The sequence below is a fragment of the Sebastes umbrosus genome, assembly GCF_015220745.1.
Source record: "Sebastes umbrosus isolate fSebUmb1 chromosome 14 unlocalized genomic scaffold, fSebUmb1.pri SUPER_14_unloc_1, whole genome shotgun sequence".
Taxonomy (NCBI): domain Eukaryota; kingdom Metazoa; phylum Chordata; class Actinopteri; order Perciformes; family Sebastidae; genus Sebastes; species Sebastes umbrosus.
Window position 1 is genome coordinate 35,632 of NW_023618433.1, and position 21,869 is coordinate 57,500.

At 45.3% G+C, this 21,869-nt stretch overlaps 2 protein-coding genes across 2 annotated transcripts in view; both read right to left on the reverse strand.

Moving 5' to 3' along the window:
* LOC119484128 (caskin-2-like) overlaps positions 1-588 on the reverse strand; it is a 35,927-nt gene extending 35,339 nt beyond the window's left edge. Inside the window, exon 1 of the mRNA XM_037762651.1 lies at positions 326-588. The gene's annotated coding sequence lies outside the window, so the exon portion shown is untranslated. The remainder of the gene's footprint in view (positions 1-325) is intronic.
* An 8,913-nt stretch (positions 589-9,501) lies between these two features.
* LOC119484127 (MBT domain-containing protein 1-like) overlaps positions 9,502-21,869 on the reverse strand; it is a 29,157-nt gene continuing 16,789 nt past the window's right edge. Inside the window, exons 7-18 of the mRNA XM_037762650.1 lie at positions 20,938-21,072; positions 19,455-19,543; positions 18,641-18,739; positions 18,405-18,540; positions 17,812-17,867; positions 16,787-16,891; positions 16,562-16,709; positions 16,140-16,222; positions 15,534-15,771; positions 15,217-15,285; positions 14,834-15,022; positions 9,502-12,062 (exon numbers count right to left, since the gene is read on the reverse strand). Of these exons, the coding sequence (XP_037618578.1) occupies positions 11,953-12,062; positions 14,834-15,022; positions 15,217-15,285; positions 15,534-15,771; positions 16,140-16,222; positions 16,562-16,709; positions 16,787-16,891; positions 17,812-17,867; positions 18,405-18,540; positions 18,641-18,739; positions 19,455-19,543; positions 20,938-21,072 (1,457 nt within the window). The 3' untranslated portion in view covers positions 9,502-11,952. The remainder of the gene's footprint in view (positions 12,063-14,833; positions 15,023-15,216; positions 15,286-15,533; positions 15,772-16,139; positions 16,223-16,561; positions 16,710-16,786; positions 16,892-17,811; positions 17,868-18,404; positions 18,541-18,640; positions 18,740-19,454; positions 19,544-20,937; positions 21,073-21,869) is intronic.

A 21,869-nucleotide genomic window follows, 5' to 3' on the forward strand; every position in this document is an offset into this window, starting at 1 on the left:
ACTGAAATCACTCGGGATAGAGGGTCGGAGAGCTTTGTGATCTGAGTTCAACCTGAATTAAAGAGCTCCCTGCTGATGTGTCAGAAAGCTGAATTGAAGACTTGTATCTACAGATATAGGAAGGTGTTTTCTGTTCACATATTAAGGTCATTTCCAGGTAAACTGCTCCAGATTAGAAAGACTCCGTGCTGAGAAACGGAGTCTGGCTGTAAACAGACTGAAGGATACAGCTCCTCCTATACTGAAGTTACTAAACACACTTTAAAGTTTTAAATACACAACTACACGAAGAACACATTCAGTTCATATCAGACTGAAGACTCACCTCCTGTAGTGAAGAATGCAGAAACAGTTACATAGAGATATACTGTTAGTGTTTACACTTCTATTCCTCTGTTTAGATTCCACAAACATCCAGTTTTATAATCCAGCAGAGTTCACTTCAAAATTAATCCGATTACAGTTTAATCCCCAAAAGAATTAATATCAATATCTGGATCTTCAGGACTTTGTCCGACAACATCGCTGCTGGATCCGATCCCGATCCTCCAGAATCTCCTCCCAGACCTAGAGCCCTCCTCCTCCCGACCATACCCTCCTCCTCCTCCTCCTCCTCCTCCTCCTCCCGACCATACCCTCCTCCTCCTCCTCCTCCTCCTCCTCCTCCTCCTCCTGACCATACCCTCCTCCTCCTCCTCCTCCTCCTGACCATACCCTCCTCCTCCTCCTCCTCCTCCTCCTCCTCCTGACCATACCCTCTCAGTGAAGCCCTCCTCCTATAACCAGAACCCAAGTTACACACAACCACACAGCACATCCGGCGGAACCTTTCAAAATAATAGATCTCTGTCAACATATACAGTGTGTGTATATATATATCTATATATATCTATATATCTATATATCTATATATAGATATATATATATATATCTATATATAGATATACTTCTCTCCGCTGAGTTCTCCAGCAGCGGAACCTTTCAAAATAATATATACATATATATATATATATATACACATTAGTTTGTATATCAATATATACAGTGTGTTTATATTCATATACATACTAATGTGTGTATATATATTTATATATATACACACATATATATACGTATATGTATGTATGTAAACAAACCCTGAACTGCAACCAGAAATCATTACTTGATGAATTGATTAGTTAATTTAATTGGCACCATTTCAATAATCGATTATTTTGTGATAACAGCCACTTTTCTTTGAAGAAGTTTCATTTTTCAGCATCTAAAGTTTAAGACACAGAATAAGTAGAAGTTGTCCTTTAAGTGAGTCGATGTCCACAGGTAAGAGATCAGATATTAAGATATTCCGTTATTAGTCCCACAGGTGACTTTAGGACAGCAACTGCTGCTGCTGCTCAGAGTTTAGAGTTTCATTTTTATATGCCTGATCATACCTGTTTATGCCTGCAAAAGACATTCTATTAATAAAAGAGAGAAATGAAACATTTACAGACAGTGCTATTATTTTGAAGAATGAATCAGTTCTTTTCCTGTTTAGTTCCGGCTCTCGTTAGGTCGCTTCATGAAATATTCTTGACCCTCCCACTTTATTTAATCTGTCCTTTCCCAGAAAGAGGGGATGGCTTTTTCTTTTTTATAAATTCAGTTCTTAAAAAAGAACAAAATGATTCGGTTTTTCTGTCGTCAATTCTCTGAATATTAATATAATGTATATATATATCTATTAATGTATTAATAGATATATATATACATTATATTAATAAATCTATATCTATATCCATATCTAGATATGGATATAGATATATATAATACAGCAGCCTTTTTTTTAACTATTGTGCACTTATTCAGAGTTTTATGATATTGACGTTTCATTTAAAGATGTATTAATTGATTGTTTTTGTCCACTTGGGGGCAGCAGATCTGACATATTAGTTGAGAAAGTAGATATGATATTTTTATGTTTGTAAACCATATTTAAACTTTTTATCCATAACTTGAACTAATTATTGGACTTCTTTGTTTGCTCTATTTCTCTCAATAAAAAGAGGCTAAAAAGCAGCATTGCGACAATTCCTGGTGGGTTTATTGTTAACGTAAAAATATTGATAAGTGCAGTTTTTCTTTTCTGTGACACTGAACAACATTTCAGATAAAAAAATATTGATATATTATATATTGTATTGATATATACAGAATCTACAGCTGTAGTGACTTTCCAGAGAAATATGATGTCGTGTCAACTGGTCACATCTTGACGTTGATTTTAAACTGACTTTTCTCCATTGTTACTATCTATCTATCCATCTATCTATCTATTGTTACATTATTAGTATTTTTATATTAGTGGAAAATGAAAACATGTAATTCAAACAGTAAAAATGAATGAATCAGAACTAAAAACAAACAAAAGAAAATCACATATCACATCAAATCTGTCTTCAGTCTTCATTTGTATAGAAAATAACTGCAACTGATTTTAAAAAAGAAGACACACGTGTGCAAAATGTGTAATAAAATAACATCATTTTTAAACATAATTCAGTTTATTGTACAAACTATTATTTCCATGTTGTCATTGTCTTAAAACCATGTACTTTCAAAACAACAACTTTTCATGAGCTCAGAAAAACAGGTCTGCTTTCAGCTTTATACCGATGCTTTTCTCAGATAATCCAAAGGGGTTTTATATTGTTTATTTATCTTAAGAAGCAGAATTAATGTCTCAACTCAGAGACATAAACATTTCATCCTTCAATTTATCTAAAAAAGGTCAAATCACCAATTTTGGAGATTCATGTTTGTCACTGGTCAGCGACAATGTACCTCCTGATAAGGGGAATTCCTCTTTAACTAAATCTTCAACTTCTCTGATCTGACATCAGAAGACAACAAGGAGACCACGTAGTGTTGCCTTGATTACTGTTGCTCCATTATGTGGCTATCCATGGCTTTCAAATACCCACAAGTGTCCATCTCCAAAGACATATTTGTGCAGAGGATGTAGTTTATGGAAAATATGGATCTCAAAGATTGCTTCATGAACCTTTTAAGCGATGCATTCGATTTCTTTTTTATGAAGTCCATCAAAGAAAACAAGTTCCAACTAACAGGATGCTTGTTTGATCTGCACAAACCTGATGGCATACTGATGATAAGCCAAAAAATGACTGTTTAAAGGCCAAGCTGCCAAGTTAACTCTCCAGATGCCAAATTGGTCACCCTGGGACCGGCGAAAGAAGTTTTAAGGTGAAACTTGCCTGAATGCACGAACAAGGCTCGTGTTTCACCCTGTCAGCCTATCCAAAAAGTTCTTGTGTGAAAACCAAGCTGAATGATACCCAAAGATGTAAACATTTTCATGGTTTTCTTTATTTTGCTTTAAAGAATTGTTTTATTTTGGATTGTTCCTGTTTGAAAGGGGTTGCCTGTGTGTGAAGTGCTTTAACTGAACCCAAACCAAAAAAAGTTCTCATGATTTCATTATCTTTTTTTGTCCTTTAGTTTGGTCATTCCAGGCGCACCCCTTCAACACAAAACTCTTTATTTTGTTGATCCTAACATTTAAATTGTAAAGAGTAACCAAATGAAGATGTCAGATATTTTGAAAGGCTTTCTATGTCAATACTATAAGGAATACTTGCTTTCTTTTTTAAAGTTGGTGAATTCTTGCCAAATATTTAGCTATCTTAAAGAAATATGTAACCAAATACCTCTAAATCTTTAACATTCAGAGTCTACCTTTACACTTCCTAACATAACCAAAGCACAGCAACATCCTTGTGAGCATGATAATATACATGTGGGTGAATGACTAACAAAAGGTGAACCTTGAGGGCAGCAGCTTTCAGAAGACACCAAACATTTTGATTCATAAAGTTATTTTTGATCCAAGTTGTTTATAGATATCTCCACAACCCATATTAGCTTACTTCTTATCTACAAATGAGGACAGATATCATATGTTGCTCCTTGGCTTGCTGAACAAACAACAGACTACCGAGGAAAAGTGAACCGCCAACATCAGTATGCAGGCTGGATCGTTGTAGCTGTAGCACATTAAATAGCTTAAAAACTTGCCTGTGAATGTCAGCAACAGTTAGTTTAGATGCTAAATGGTGACTTTTTTTTTACTTTACGACATACTATACTATGACTTTTTTTTTTTTACTTTACAACGTACTATACTATGACTTTTTTTGATGACATTTTACGACAGACTATACTATAACTTTTTTTAAATACATTTTTCGATAAACTATACTATGACTTTTTTCATGAAATTTTACGACATACTATACTATGACTTATTTATGAAATTTTACGACATACTATACTATGACTTTTTTTCTTTAATTTTACGACATACTATACTATGACTTTTTTTTAATAAATTTTTCGATATACTATACTATGACTTTTTTTCTTTAATTTTTCGATATACTATACTATGACTTTTTTTTAATAAATTTTTCGATATACTATACTATGACTTTTATTTTACGACATACTATACTATGACTTTTTGAATGAAATTTTACGACATACTATACTATGAATTTTATTTTGAAATTTTACGACATACTATACTATGACTTTTATTTTGAAATTTTACGACATACTATACTATGAATTTTATTTTGAAATTTTACGACATGCTATGCTATGACTTTTATTTTGAAATTTTACGACATACTATATTATGACTTTTATTTTGAAATTTTACGACATACTATACTATGAATTTTATTTTGAAATTTTACGACATGCTATGCTATGACTTTTATTTTGAAATTTTACGACATACTATACTATGAATTTTATTTTGAAATTTTACGACATGCTATGCTATGACTTTTATTTTGAAATTTTACGACATACTATACTATGACTTTTATTTTGAAATTTTACGACATACTATACTATTTATACTATGGCCCATGATGCACCTGGCAGGTTAACAGGAAGAAGGCCCATGATGCACCTGGCAGGTTAACAGGAAGAAGGCCCATGATGCACCTGGCAGGTTAACAGGAAGAAGGCCCATGATGCACCTGGCAGGTTAACTACCACGTGACTCCCTGCTGCCACCTGCTGACCAGAGACTGAGAGGAACATTCTGAACAATATTTACCTTTAAAACACCCAAAAACCAAAAACCAGTGAAGATCATTTAATTGTTACTCTGTTTTATCTGAAACAAATTGGTATTTAAATATATATATACATATATATATATATGTATATATATATAAACAGAAGAAACTGATAAATATAAATATAGTTAAAGAAACATTTCTTGGATTATTTTGAGAAGTAAAAACAAAACCTCAAAACTGTTTCACTTGTTTCAACATAAACTCAGATATGAATAACTAAACATGAGAACCGAGTCGACCACGAGGTGCTGAAACTTCATACTGACATAAAACATTCAGATAATAAAAGAAAACATAATCACTAATCAGAGAATTGTTATTTTCTCAGAACTTTTTTATTGCATAAAAATGTAAAGTGAGTCGTCTAAACGTCAGAACGTCTTCACAATCATGCTGCCAAAACAACTGCACAATGTTTTAAAAAAAGCTTCATGAAAGTTCACATCAGTACATTTCTTTAGTCATACACGTACAGTACATAGATGTAGATCTATATATAGATATAGATATAGATATATTACACGTACAGTACATAGATGTAGATCTATATCTATATAGATATAGATATAGATCTATTTTAATAATAGAAAGGTGTCTGTTTTGATCAGTAAACGTCGTGTTCACAGAACCAACAAACGGACATTTACAGTATCAGCAGGTTTCCATTAACCTCTTCACTGTGGGACACAAACACATTCAAATCAATAACACAGGAAACATAAATAAATACACCTTCAATGCTAAGCTAACTAGCTTTAGCTTCATGTCTGTTTTTGGTTGGCTCTTTATGTCACAAGACAAACGCTGGATTATTCTACTGTTACTGTAAGACATAGAACACTAATCCTGTTACAATGATGTTCATGAACACGGCTCGCCATCACAACTGAGAGCGCCGCGGTCGCTGATGTACGCAGAACGTAGAACGGTTCCGTCATCTCGTTACGTCCAGTTCAACATTTCCTGGGATTATTTCATTATCTGGTTTTCATCTACAAATCTTTGATCGGTTTGTTTAGAAAATAAATTATGAACGTCAGTCTGTCTGAACCGGGTCCAAAAGGTCGGACTGATCCAGTTCTACATCGGATCCAACAATTAACACCGACTGAAGACGCTAATCTCAGGAGGAGAAACTCAAGAGTCCGACTGAAGACGCTAATCTCAGGAGGAGAAACTCAAGAGTCCGACTGAAGACGCTAATCTCAGGAGGAGAAACTCAAGAGTCCGACTGAAGACGCTAATCTCACGAGGAGAAACTCAAGAGTCCGACTGAACTTCAAACATTTGAACCCCGATCCGACTCTGGAGACGAAATCTGACCAAAACTTCCTCTAGTCTCTCATCACTCACGATACCGACGAGTCACATGACTCACGATACCGACGAGACACATGACTCAAGATACCGACGAGTCACATGACTCAAGATACCGACGAGTCATATGACTCACGATACCGACGAGACACGTGACTCACGATACCGACGAGACACGTGACTCACGATACCGACGAGACACGTGACTCACGATACCGACGAGACACGTGACTCACAGGACTAACGAGTCACGTGACTCACAGGACTAACGAGTCACATGACTCAAGATACCGACGAGTCACATGACTCACGATACCGACGAGTCACATGACTCACGATACCGACGAGACACATGACTCACGATACCGACGAGACACATGACTCGCGATACCGACGAGACACGTGACTCACAGGACTAACGAGTCACGTGACTCACGATACCGACGAGACACATGACTCACGATACCGACGAGTCACATGACTCACGATACCGACGAGTCACATGACTCACGATACCGACGAGACACATGACTCACGATACCGACGAGACACGTGACTCACGATACCGACGAGACACGTGACTCACGATACCGACGAGACACGTGACTCACAGGACTAACGAGTCACGTGACTCACAGGACTAACGAGTCACATGACTCAAGATACCGACGAGTCACATGACTCATGATACCGACGAGACACATGACTCACGATACCGACGAGACACGTGACTCGCGATACCGACGAGACACGTGACTCACAGGACTAATGAGTCACGTGACTCACGATACCGACGAGACACATGACTCACGATACCGACGAGTCACATGACTCACGATACCGACGAGACACATGACTCACGATACCGACGAGACACATGACTCACGATACCGACGAGACACGTGACTCACGATACCGACGAGACACGTGACTCACAGGACTAACGAGTCACATGACTCACGATACCGACGAGACACATGACTCACGATACCGACGAGTCACATGACTCACAGGACTAACGAGTCACATGACTCACGATACCGACAAGACACATGACTCACGATACCGACGAGTCACATGACTCACAGGACTAACGAGTCACATGACTCACGATACCGACGAGACACATGACTCACGATACCGACGAGACACATGACTCACGATACTGACGAGTCACATGACTCACGATACCGACGAGACACATGACTCACGATACTGACGAGTCACATGACTCATGATACCGACGAGTCACATGACTCACGATACCGACGAGACACATGACTCACGATACCGACGAGTCACATGACTCATGATACCGACGAGTCACATGACTCATGATACCGACGAGTCACATGACTCACGATACCGACGAGACACGTGACTCACAGGACTAACAAGTCACGTGACTCACAGGACTAATGAGTCACATGACTCACAGGACTGAGTCACATGACTCACGATACTGACGAGTCACATGACTCACAGGACTAACGATACTAACGACTCACGGGACTAATGAGTCACATGACTCACAGGACTAATGAGTCACATGACTCACGATACTGACGAGTCACGTGACTCACAGGACTAACAAGTCACGTGACTCACAGGACTAACGAGTCACATGACTCAAGATACCGACGAGTCACATGACTCACGATACCGACGAGTCACATGACTCACGATACCGACGAGACACATGACTCACGATACCGACGAGACACATGACTCGCGATACCGACGAGACACGTGACTCACAGGACTAACGAGTCACGTGACTCACGATACCGACGAGACACATGACTCACGATACCGACGAGTCACATGACTCACGATACCGACGAGTCACATGACTCACGATACCGACGAGACACATGACTCACGATACCGACGAGACACGTGACTCACGATACCGACGAGACACGTGACTCACGATACCGACGAGACACGTGACTCACAGGACTAACGAGTCACGTGACTCACAGGACTAACGAGTCACATGACTCAAGATACCGACGAGTCACATGACTCATGATACCGACGAGACACATGACTCACGATACCGACGAGACACGTGACTCGCGATACCGACGAGACACGTGACTCACAGGACTAATGAGTCACGTGACTCACGATACCGACGAGACACATGACTCACGATACCGACGAGTCACATGACTCACGATACCGACGAGACACATGACTCACGATACCGACGAGACACATGACTCACGATACCGACGAGACACGTGACTCACGATACCGACGAGACACGTGACTCACAGGACTAACGAGTCACATGACTCACGATACCGACGAGACACATGACTCACGATACCGACGAGTCACATGACTCACAGGACTAACGAGTCACATGACTCACGATACCGACAAGACACATGACTCACGATACCGACGAGTCACATGACTCACAGGACTAACGAGTCACATGACTCACGATACCGACGAGACACATGACTCACGATACCGACGAGACACATGACTCACGATACTGACGAGTCACATGACTCACGATACCGACGAGACACATGACTCACGATACTGACGAGTCACATGACTCATGATACCGACGAGTCACATGACTCACGATACCGACGAGACACATGACTCACGATACCGACGAGTCACATGACTCATGATACCGACGAGTCACATGACTCATGATACCGACGAGTCACATGACTCACGATACCGACGAGACACGTGACTCACAGGACTAACAAGTCACGTGACTCACAGGACTAATGAGTCACATGACTCACAGGACTGAGTCACATGACTCACGATACTGACGAGTCACATGACTCACAGGACTAACGATACTAACGACTCACGGGACTAATGAGTCACATGACTCACAGGACTAATGAGTCACATGACTCACGATACTGACGAGTCACGTGACTCACAGGACTAACAAGTCACGTGACTCACAGGACTAACAAGTCACATGACTCACAGGACTAATGAGTCACATGACTCACGATACTGACGAGTCACATGACTCACAGGACTAACGATACTAACGACTCACGGGACTAATGAGTCACGTGACTCACGATACCGACGAGTCACATGACTCACAGGACTAATGATACTAACGACTCACGGGAGTAATGAGTCATGTGACTCAGTCTCTGAAAACAGAACCTGATGACGTCCTGCAGACGAACTCTCACAACATCACAAACTGACGAGGACTCAACGTCACAGCGAACATCGATCCTCTACACCTTTAAACGGTCACTTCCTCCAAATACAAAATCTGCTGCGTCCAAAATACCACTTCTTTATCAAATGTGTGTATATATATATATATATATATATCATCAACAGTGTATACTGTATATCATCAACATAGTGTATACTGTATATCATCAATAGAGTGTATACTGTATATCATCAATAGAGTGTATACTGTATATCATCAACAGATAGCACCGTAACACAGATCAGACAGGTGGACGTTATAGAAACACAACAGAGACAACAGACAGATTAGAACTCACACTCACACACACACACACACACACACACACACACACACACGTAGCAAGTGTTATAGCCTGTAACACTTGACTTGGCGTTGTCGTCACCCTCCTACATCAGATTAGTATAGAAGCCCGTTATAAAATAAAACAAAGATAATAAATACAGAGATCTGACTTCAGAAGTCTAAATTATGAGCGACTACATTTTCAGTTGCTTAATAAAGAAGATGAAATAGTAAATTAAGTCAAAATTATGATATTGAGTCAACATATTATATAAAAGAAATATGGAGTAGAATTGGCATTGTAATTTCAGATCAGATTTAACTAGATTAAAACAGATGAGTTTGGATTATAATAATAATAATAATAATAACTAGCAGCCAGTTTAGTCTGAAGGCCATTACACAGCGGTGGGGGATGATGGATAAACACCGGGCCGGTTGAGGGCAGAGGTCATATAGGCGGTCGCCTAGAGCGTCACCTTCAACAACAACAACAACAACAACAACAACAACAACAACAACAGAAACCGGCGGGCTTCCTTCCTCATTTTGTGCTTCGAGGTAACAAACGAAGAAATACATAAAGAAATTCACTTTTAACCCTGTAACTCTCTTTCTGTCCACAGCCTCCGTCCTTTCCTTTCATTGTCTATGGAAGCAGCCGTGCAGCAATGCATTCTGGGTAGTGTGGCGGCGTGATTCAAGAGACGGGCCGTCACGTTGGCCGATCCTCATTTGCATAATGTTGAGGTCAAGGCTAATTTATGCAAATCAGGGGTCGTCCGATACGACTCGTCACCTCTGGAAACTCCAGAGAAACTTCTAAACTAACCGTTGTCATCACAACCCATAAAACACATTTATTCTCTTTTCTTTGTGAACACGGAGCTCTGGTCACTTTATTACAGGTGATAATCTTTAATACTAGAATGTTTTGAATCAAATATACTCTTCAGTGTTTTTTAAATAATCTCTATTAAACCATTTTGTTTGATTCTTTTAATGTGTATTTAATAAACCTTTAGTGAGGTATTAATAGTTAATAAAGACGTTCATAGTTACTCTGATTCATCACACATCTAACCACTGAGCTACATCCCAGTAAAACATGCTGGTGACTACTGGGAACATCCCAGTAAAACACGCTGGGGACTACTGGGAACATCCCAGTAAAACATGCTGGGGACTACTGGAAAAATCCCAGTATAACACGCTGGGGACGACTGGGAACATCCCAGTAAAACACGCTGGGGACTACTGGAAAAATCCCAGTATAACACTCTGGGGACTACTGGGAACATCCCAGTATAACACGCTGGGGACTACTGGGAACATACCAGTAAAACACGCTGGGGACTACTGGGAACATCCCAGTAAAACACGCTGGGGACTACTGGAAAAATCCCAGTATAACACGCTGGGGACTACTGGGAACATCCCAGTAAAACACACTGGGGACTACTGGGAACATCCCAGTAAAACACGCTGGGGACTACTGGGAACATCCCAGTAAAACACGCTGGGGACTACTGGGAAAAACGACGTTGACGCTGAAGAACTTTCTGCTGCTTTTAAAACGTTCCACCAAACGGAGGCTGAACACACGAACACTAAACGTCCAGCAGACACTAGAACATGATCCTCTACGCTGGGTTCTGCTAACCGGTCGGTCCAAACCACGACACTCACACACACACTAATCTCAGCATGACATCACAGCGTCCAGTGTTACTAGGTCACGTGGAGAGTTGTGATTAACACGTAGAAACATCAGAGATGTCGGCGTTGAAAAAATCCTACAAAACTTTTCCCCTCGTTAATCGTTGATTGTTTTTTAGTTTCTCAGAGGAACCGAAGAAGAGAAACGCTGCCGACGTACCTGTCCTCCATCGGCTTCTTCTTCATGTGTTTCTGTATTCTGGTCTGGAGATGGAGGGATGATGATGATGATGATGATGATGATTACTGGTCTTGGCTGGTGAAGAACTCTCCAGAAGATCCGTTAGCACCTGTTTCAGTCCTTTCACAAGAAAACTCACTTCCTTCTATGTTCTCTTCTTTTGTTATTGAACCTGCAGAAACACGAGAGGAACTTTAATCTGTTTAGTACTACTGTTTTCACTAAACTACCGTTGACAACCACTAGAGATTATAGAAGCTGTCCGGGTAGAAACGGTAGAGATTATAGAAACTGTCCGGGGGGAAACGGTAGAGATTATAGACGCTGTACTGGTGGAAACGGTAGAGATTATAGACGCTGTCCTGGTAGAAACGGTAGAGATTATAGAAACTGTCCGGGTAGAAACGGTAGAGATTATAGACGCTGTGCTGGTGGAAACGGTAGAGTTTATAGACGCTGTCCTGGTGGAAACGGTAGAAATTATAGAAACTGTCCGGGGGGAAACGGTAGAGATTATAGAAACTGTCCGGGTGGAAACGGTAGAGATTATAGAAGCTGTCCGGGTGGAAACGGTAGAGATTATAGAAGCTGTCTGGGTGGAAACGGTAGAGATTATAGACGCTGTCCTGGTGGAAACGGTAGAGATTATAGACGCTGTGCTGGTGGAAACGGTAGAGATTATAGACGCTGTCCGGGTGGAAACGGTAGAGATTATAGAAGCTGTCCGGGGGGAAACGGTAGAGATTATAGACGCTGTCCTGGTGGAAACGGTAGAGATTATAGAAACTGTCCGGGGGTAAACGGTGGAGATTATAGACGCTGTCCGGGTGGAAACGGTAGAGTTTATAGAAACTGTCCGGGTGGAAACGGTAGAGATTATAGAAACTGTCCTGGTGGAAACGGTAGAGATTATAGAAGCTGTCCGGGGGGAAACGGTAGAGATTATAGACGCTGTCCTGGTGGAAACGGTAGAGATTATAGAAGCTGTCCGGGGGTAAACGGTAGAGATTATAGACGCTGTCCGGGTGGAAACGGTAGAGATTATAGAAGCTGTCCGGGGGGAAACGGTAGAGATTATAGAAACTGTCCGGGGGGAAATGGTAGAGATTATAGACGCTGTCCTGTTGGAAACGGTAGAGTTTATAGAAACTGTCCGGGTGGAAACGGTAGAGATTATAGAAACTGTCCTGGTGGAAACGGTAGAGTTTATAGAAACTGTCCGGGTGGAAACGGTAGAGATTATAGAAACTGTCCGGGTGGAAACGGTAGAGATTATAGAAACTGTCTGGGTGGAAACGGTAGAGATTATAGACGCTGTACTGGTGGAAACGGTAGAGATTATAGACGCTGTCCTGGTAGAAACGGTAGAGATTATAGAAGCTGTCCGGGTAGAAACGGTAGAGATTATAGACGCTGTGCTGGTGGAAACGGTAGAGATTATAGACGCTGTCCGGGTGGAAACGGTAGAGATTATAGAAGCTGTCCGGGGGGAAACGGTAGAGATTATAGACGCTGTGCTGGTGGAAACGGTAGAGATTATAGAAGCTGTCCGGGGGGAAACGGTAGAGATTATAGACGCTGTCCGGGTGGAAACAGTAGAGATTATAGAAGCTGTCCGGGGGGAAACGGTAGAGATTATAGAAACTGTCCGGGGGGAAATGGTAGAGATTATAGACGCTGTCCTGTTGGAAACGGTAGAGTATATAGAAACTGTCCGGGTGGAAACGGTAGAGTTTATAGAAACTGTCCGGGTGGAAACGGTAGAGTTTATAGAAACTGTCCTGGTGAAAACGGTAGAGATTATAGAAACTGTCCGGGTGGAAACGGTAGAGATTATAGAAACTGTCCGGGTAGAAACGGTAGAGATTATAGACGCTGTCCGGTTGGAAACGGTAGAGATTATAGAAACTGTCTGGGTGGAAACGGTAGAGATTATAGAAACTGTCCGGGTAGAAACGGTAGAGATTATAGAAACTGTCCGGGTAGAAACGGTAGAGATTATAGACGCTGTCCGGTTGGAAACGGTAGAGATTATAGAAACTGTCCGGGTGGAAACGGTAGAGTTTATAGAAACTGTCCTGGTGGAAACGGTAGAGTTTATAGAAACTGTCCTGGTGGAAACGGTAGAGATTATAGACGCTCTCCTGGTGGAAACGGTAGAGATTATAGACGCTGTCCTGGTAGAAACTGTAGAGATTATAGACGCTGTCCTGGGGGAAACGGTAGAGATTATAGACGCTGTCCGGGGGGAAACGGTAGAGATTATAGACGCTGTCCGGGGGGAAACGGTAGAGATTATAGACGCTGTCCTGGTAGAAACGGTAGAGATTATACACGCTGTCCTGGTGGAAACGGTAGAGATTATAGACGCTGTCCGGGGGGAAACGGTAGAGATTATAGACGCTGTCCTGGTAGAAACGGTAGAGATTATAGACGCTGTCCGGGGGGAAACGGTAGAGATTATAGACGCTGTCCGGGTGGAAACGGTAGAGATTATAGACGCTGTCCGGGTGCAAACGGTAGAGATTATAGAAACTGTCCTGGTGGAAACGGTAGAGATTATAGACGCTGTCCTGGTAGAAACTGTAGAGATTATAGACGCTGTCCGGGGGGAAACGGTAGAGATTATAGACGCTGTCCTGGGGGAAATGGTAGAGATTATAGACGCTGTCCTGGGGGAAACGGTAGAGATTATAGACGCTGTCCTGGGGGAAACGGTAGAGATTATAGACGCTGTCCGGGGGGAAACGGTAGAGATTATAGACGCTGTCCTGGGGGAAATGGTAGAGATTATAGACGCTGTCCTGGGGGAAACGGTAGAGATTATAGACGCTGTCCTGGGGGAAACGGTAGAGATTATAGACGCTGTCCTGGTAGAAACGGTAGAGATTGTACTGCAGTTAATGGTCTGAATACTACTACAACAGTGTATACTGTGTGTACCTGCACCGCCCTCGGCGGTCGGGCTGCTGTCCGGGTCGGCTGAGGGCGGCTGGGCTGCTGAGGCGGCAGAAGGGGGTGATGGGTAATCGAGCGGCGTCTCATTCTCGTCTCCTGATAGGCTCCTGGGGACGCCCGTTACCACGGCGCCGGAGAGGCTGATCGGTCGCTTAGCGACGGGCAACTTCCTCTCTGAGAGAACGAGAGCGTGGAAATATAATATGGAAAGATAATTATCTGGGATTTCACCTAGAAATACATCATATATATATATATAAATACACATTCATAGAACCGGTCTGTTATAAAGAAATAACAGACGGTAGAACGCCGTGACGGACCAATCAGAACGGAGTATTTATGATAATGTGAAATGTGAGCCGTACTCTTCTTCTGTCCTTTGTACTGCTGAGACTTCTTCCTCTGTCTGGAGGCGGACTGCAGCTCTCTGCAGCCTGAAACACACAAACACACACATCTCATTTATTCATCAGTTATTGATATATAATAATGACTCAGGATCCGACATGAGGCTCGCTGCTGTGATTAGTTGGCTCTCTACAAGTTTGTACAATTCAGCTAAACCCAACGTAGACTTGTAGAGATGTTAAAGGGATAGTCCAGCTGTTTCTCAGTGGGGTTCTATATATAGATCTGTAGATCTATATATAATATATATATATAGTATGATTAGGTGTGTTACCGGCGTTGACAGCAGGAGGCTGCAGCTGGTACCCGGTCAGCTGACACCAGCCCACCGGGTACAGGTCAGGTGACTCACAGTCCACCCACTGGTCGTACTCGTCCTCCCAGCCGTCAAAGTGTATCCGTAGCAACCGGTGGACGATGCGGGTCACCGTGGCGACGCAGACCAGCCGGGGCTCCATGAGGTCCACGGCCTCCAGCTTCATGCCGGGACAGAAACCGTGATTAGGGACGTCCTGGTGGCGGAGACATTAAACATCTCAGCATCACACCGGAGCATTCTGCTCCACACATTACAAGATCTACTCTTCAGAATTATTGTTTTCATCTGTTTGTATGATATATTCAATGAAATATTATGTACACAGAAAAGACAAGAAAAACAGAACCGAACCGAACAGATCAGAACAGAACAGAACAGAACCGAACAGAACAGAACAGAACAGAACCGAACCGAACAGAACAGAACAGAACAGAACAGAACAGAACAGAACAGAACAGAACAGAACAGAACAGAACCGAACCGAACCGAACCGAACCGAACCGAACATAGTGATAATACAAAATATATATTATAAAAATATACTAATCTGTTAGTCCTCACCTTGTTGAAGAGCTGGACCGGAGCCGCCACAGACTTGGTCTCCTTGAGGTACTCGAACCATCTGAAGGGAAGACTGCTGCAACCTGACGGACACCAGGACACCAGGACACCGGGACGGACACCAGGACACCAGGACACCAGAACACCGGGACACCGGGACACCAGGACACCAGGACACCAGGACACCAGGACACCAGGACACCGGAACACCGGGACACCAGGACACCAAGACACCGGGACACCAGGACACCAAGACACCAGGACGGACACCAGGATGGACACCAGGACACCAGGACACCAGGACACCAGGACGGACACTCCGTTAATAACTCCTGCTACTGATTTATATATGTCTAATAATTATATAATAACTGCGGCTGAGGCGGCTGAGGCGGCGGCGGAGGCGGAGGCGGAGGCGGTACCTCTGGGGGGCGTCAGCTCGATGTTGTTGATCTCACAGAAGCCGGCGGGGAAGATGGAGGGAGAGGTGGAGTGATAACAGAACCAGTCGGACCCGTCAGCTGCCTCCGACCCGTCGATACCGATCATCAGGTACCCGTCTGCCAGGACCTGACGAGGACAGGTGACAGCTGGTTAATCAGGCCAGGAGCCGTTCACACCCCCGTCGGCCCTCAGCTGCTCCTCACCTTCCTGACGGTCGCCACGCAGACGGCCGACAGGTTCAACGGGTCGATGGCTTCCAGCTTCATCCCGTCTTCAAACCAGGAACCGCTCTGATCCACCTCCCTCACCTGTACAGGTACACATCAGACACCAATCACACCTCCCTCACCTGTACAGGTACACATCAGACACCGATCATACCTCCCTCACCTGTACAGGTACACATCAGACACCGATCACACCTCCCTCACCTGTACAGGTACACATCAGACACTGATCACACCTCCCTCACCTGTACAGGTACATATCAGACACCGATCACACCTCCCTCACCTGTACAGGTACACATCAGACACTGATCACACCTCCCTCACCTGTACAGGTACACATCAGACACCGATCACACCTCCCTCACCAGTACAGGTACACATCAGACACCGATCACACCTCCCTCACCTGCACAGGTACACATCAGACACCCATCAGACCTCCCTCACCTGTACAGGTACACATCAGACACCCATCACACCTCCCTCACCTGTACAGGTACACATCAGACACCCATCAGACCTCCCTCACCTGTACAGGTACACATCAGACACCGATCACACCTCCCTCACCTGCACAGGTACACATCAGACACCCATCAGACCTCCCTCACCTGTACAGGTACACATCAGACACCCATCACACCTCCCTCACCTGTACAGGTACACATCAGACACCCATCACACCTCCCTCACCTGTACAGGTACACATCAGACACCCATCACACCTCCCTCACCTGTACAGGTACAGCTGTAGTGGAGTTAGGACGGTCGTGTCTAGAAGGTAACCCCCAAGCTGCTAAAACGTGTAGAAACCAGTGCGAGACTGGACCTCCCCTAACCTTCACCACCTCACAAAAGTTTTGAAACTTGAGGGTTCTTCTAGAGACGACCAGTCAGGTCAAAGGTCAACCCTAACCCAGGACAGACAGGTGGTCAAAGGTCAACCCTAACCCAGGACAGACAGGTGTATATAGGTGACAGACAGGTGTTGTGGTCACCTTGGTGAACAGCTGTCCAGGAGCGTCCGTCTGAGCGCAAATCTTCTTCGACACATCTGGAAACACACAGATGTTGATCGTCATCGTCTGCTGCCGGCTTAAATTCACTGTTTTCTAAATGCAGTCTGGTTCCGTCTAACCGGGCTGAACACCGGCCCACTGAGAGGACCGGCCCACAGAGAGGACAAGCCCACTGAGAGGACCGGCCCACTGAGAGGACCGGCCCACGGAGAGGACCGGCCCATGGAGAGGACCGGCCCACAGAGAGGACCGGCCCACTGAGAGGATCGGCCCGGCCCACAGAGAGAACCGGCCCGGCCCACAGAGAGGACCGGCCCACTGAGAGGACCGGCCCGGCCCACAGAGAGGACCGGCCCACAGAGAGAGCCGGCCCACTGAGGACCGGCCCACTGAGAGGACCGGCCCGGCCCACTGAGAGGACCGGCCCACAAAGAGAGCCGGCCCACAGAGAGGACCGGCCCGGCCCACTGAGAGGACCGGCCCGGCCCACTGAGAGGACCGGCCCATTGAGAGGACCGGCCCACAGAGAGGACCGGCCCACTGAGAGGACCGGCCCGGTCCGTTAAACCCACCGGAGCGTTTGAACCGGTGTCCGATGGACCGGGACCAGCCGACGTTGTGGATCAGAGGACTGTTCATGTGACACCAGAAGTCATCAGAACCGTCGTCACATTCCTCGTAGATCAGACGGAGACGACCACCAATCACCTGCAACGACACACACACATCACACATCACTCACTCACACACACACACACACACACACACACACACACACACACACACACACCGGTCGTGTGAGTCTCACCTGTTCCACCAGCGCCACTCGGGTTCGACACAGGTGAGTTTTATCCACCACCTCCACCCTCATCTGCTTCTTAAAGGGAACCTGCATACTGTCCTGGACCTGGACACCAGAGACAGGTCAACAACTAGGGAGGACATGTTAAAGGTAGACTCAGGTCTGAGGACAGGGAGAGGACGGGGTGAGGACAGGGGGAGGACGGGGTGGACGGGGGGAGGACGGGTTGAGGACGGGGGGGAGGACGGGGGGAGGACGGGTTGAGGACGGGGGGAGGACGGGGGGAGGACGGGGTGGACGGGGGGAGAACGGGTTGAGGACGGGGGGAGGACGGGGGGAGGACGGGGTGGACGGGGGGAGGACGGGTTGAGGACGGGGGGGAGGACGGGGGGAGGACGGGTTGAGGACGGGGGGAGGACGGGTTGAGGACGGGGGGGAGGACGGGGGGGAGGACGGGTTGAGGACGGGGGGGAGGACGTGGGGAGGACAGGTTGAGGACGGGGGGAGGACGGGGTGGACGGGGGGAGGACGGGTTGAGGACGGGGGGGGAGGACGGGGGGAGGATGGGTTGAGGACGGGGGGAGGACGGGTTGAGGACGGGGGGGAGGACGGGGTGGACGGGGTGAGGACAGGGGGAGGACGGGGGGAGGACGGGGTGGACGGGGGGAGGACGGGTTGAGGACGGGGGGGAGGATGGGGGGAGGACGGGTTGAGGACGGGGGGGAGGACGGGGGGGAGGACGGGGGGAGGACGGGTTGAGGACGGGGTGAGGACGGGGGGGAGCACGGGGGGGAGGACGGGGGGAGGACGGGGGAATGACCTTGGAGGGGAAGTCTGGCGGCAGCGTTTTGGATCCTGTCAGTCGTTTGATGAGGAACGTCTTCCAGTTGGTGAACCTGTGAAGGATGGCTGAGAGACAGAGACGGAGACGGACAAGTTTAGGACAGGGAAGATGGCGGGTGAGGGGTGCCTCTAATGTTTCCCACTAACAGCTCAGAGTGAGAGGTGCCTCTAATGTTTCCCACTAACAGCTCAGAGTGAGGGGTGCCTCTAATGTTTCCCACTAACAGCTCAGAGTGAGGGGTGTCTCTAGTGTTTCTCACTAACAGCTCAGAGTGAGGGGTGTCTCTAGTGTTTCTCACTAACAGCTCAGAGTGAGGGGTGTCTCTAGTGTTTCTCACTAACAGCTCAGAGTGAGGGGTGTCTCTAGTGTTTCTCACTAACAGCTCAGAGTGAGGGGTGCCTCTAATGTTTCCCACTAACAGCTCAGAGTGAGAGGTGCCTCTAATGTTTCCCACTAACAGCTCAGAGTGAGGGGTGCCTCTAATGTTTCCCACTAACAGCTCAGAGTGAGGGGTGTCTCTAGTGTTTCTCACTAACAGCTCAGAGTGAGGGGTGCCTCTAATGTTTCCCACTAACAGCTCAGAGTGAGAGGTGCCTCTAATGTTTCCCACTAACAGCTCAGAGTGAGGGGTGCCTCTAATGTTTCCCACTAACAGCTCAGAGTGAGGGGTGTCTCTAGTGTTTCTCACTAACAGCTCAGAGTGAGGGGTGTCTCTAGTGTTTCTCACTAACAGCTCAGAGTGAGGGGTGCCTCTAATGTTTCCCACTAACAGCTCAGAGTGAGGGGTGTCTCTAGTGTTTCTCACTAACAGCTCAGAGTGAGGGGTGTCTCTAGTGTTTCTCACTAACAGCTCAGAGTGAGGGGTGTCTCTAGTGTTTCTCACTAACAGCTCAGAGTGAGGGGTGTCTCTAGTGTTTCTCACTAACAGCTCAGAGTGAGGGGTGCCTCTAATGTTTCCCACTAACAGCTCAGAGTGAGGGGTGTCTATAGTGTTTCTCACTAACAGCTCAGAGTGAGGGGTGCCTCTAATGTTTCCCACTAACAGCTCAGAGTGAGGGGTGCCTCTAATGTTTCCCACTAACAGCTCAGAGTGAGGGGTGTCTATAGTGTTTCTCACTAACAGCTCAGAGTGAGGGGTGCCTCTAATGTTTCCCACTAACAGCTCAGAGTGAGGGGTGTCTCTAGTGTTTCTCACTAACAGTTCAGAGTGAGGGGTGCCTCTAATGTTTCCCACTAACAGCTCAGAGTGAGGGGTGTCTCTAGTGTTTCTCACTAACAGCTCAGAGTGAGGGGTGTCTATAGTGTTTCTCACTAACAGCTCAGAGTGAGGGGTGCCTCTAATGTTTCCCACTAACAGCTCAGAGTGAGGGGTGTCTCTAGTGTTTCTCACTAACAGCTCAGAGTGAGGGGTGCCTCTAATGTTTCCCACTAACAGCTCAGAGTGAGGGGTGTCTCTTACTCTGAGGGGGGACCAATGGTTTCCCTCCAGCAGCACACCAGCCCACCGGATGGATGTCTGGAACACACAAGTTCAACCAGAAGTCTCTGGTGGAGTCGCTGTCAAAGCCCTCGTACCTCATCAACGCCTTAAAACCTGCACAGAGACGACATCATCACCTTCATCATCATCATCACCATCATCATCATCTTCATCACCTTCATCACCATCATCATCATCTTCATCACCATCATCACCATCATCATAACCTTCATCACCATCATCATCATCATCACCATCACCATCATCACCATCATCATCATCACCATCATCACCATCACCATCATCACCATCATCACCATCTTCATCACCTTCATCACCATCATCATCATCATCATAACCTTCATCACCATCATCATCATCATCACCATCACCATCATCACCATCATCACAACCTTCATCACCATCATCATCACCATCACCATCATCATCATCATCACCATCACCATCATCATCATCTTCATCACCTTCATCACCATCATCATCATCATCATCATCATAACCTTCATCACCATCATCACCATCATCATAACCTTCATCACCATCATCATCATCATCATCATCATCATCATCACCTTCATCGCCATCATCACCTTCATCATCATCATCATCACCATCATCACCTTCATCATCATCTTCATCACCATCATCACCATCATCATCATCATCATCATCATCACCATCATCATCACCTTCATCACCATCATCATCATCATCATCATAACCTTCATCACCATCATCACCATCTTCATCACCTTCATCACCATCATCATCATCATCATCATAACCTTCATCACCATCATCATCACCTTCATCACCATCATCATCATCATCACCATCACCATCATCACAACCTTCATCACCATCATCATCATCATCACCATCACCATCAT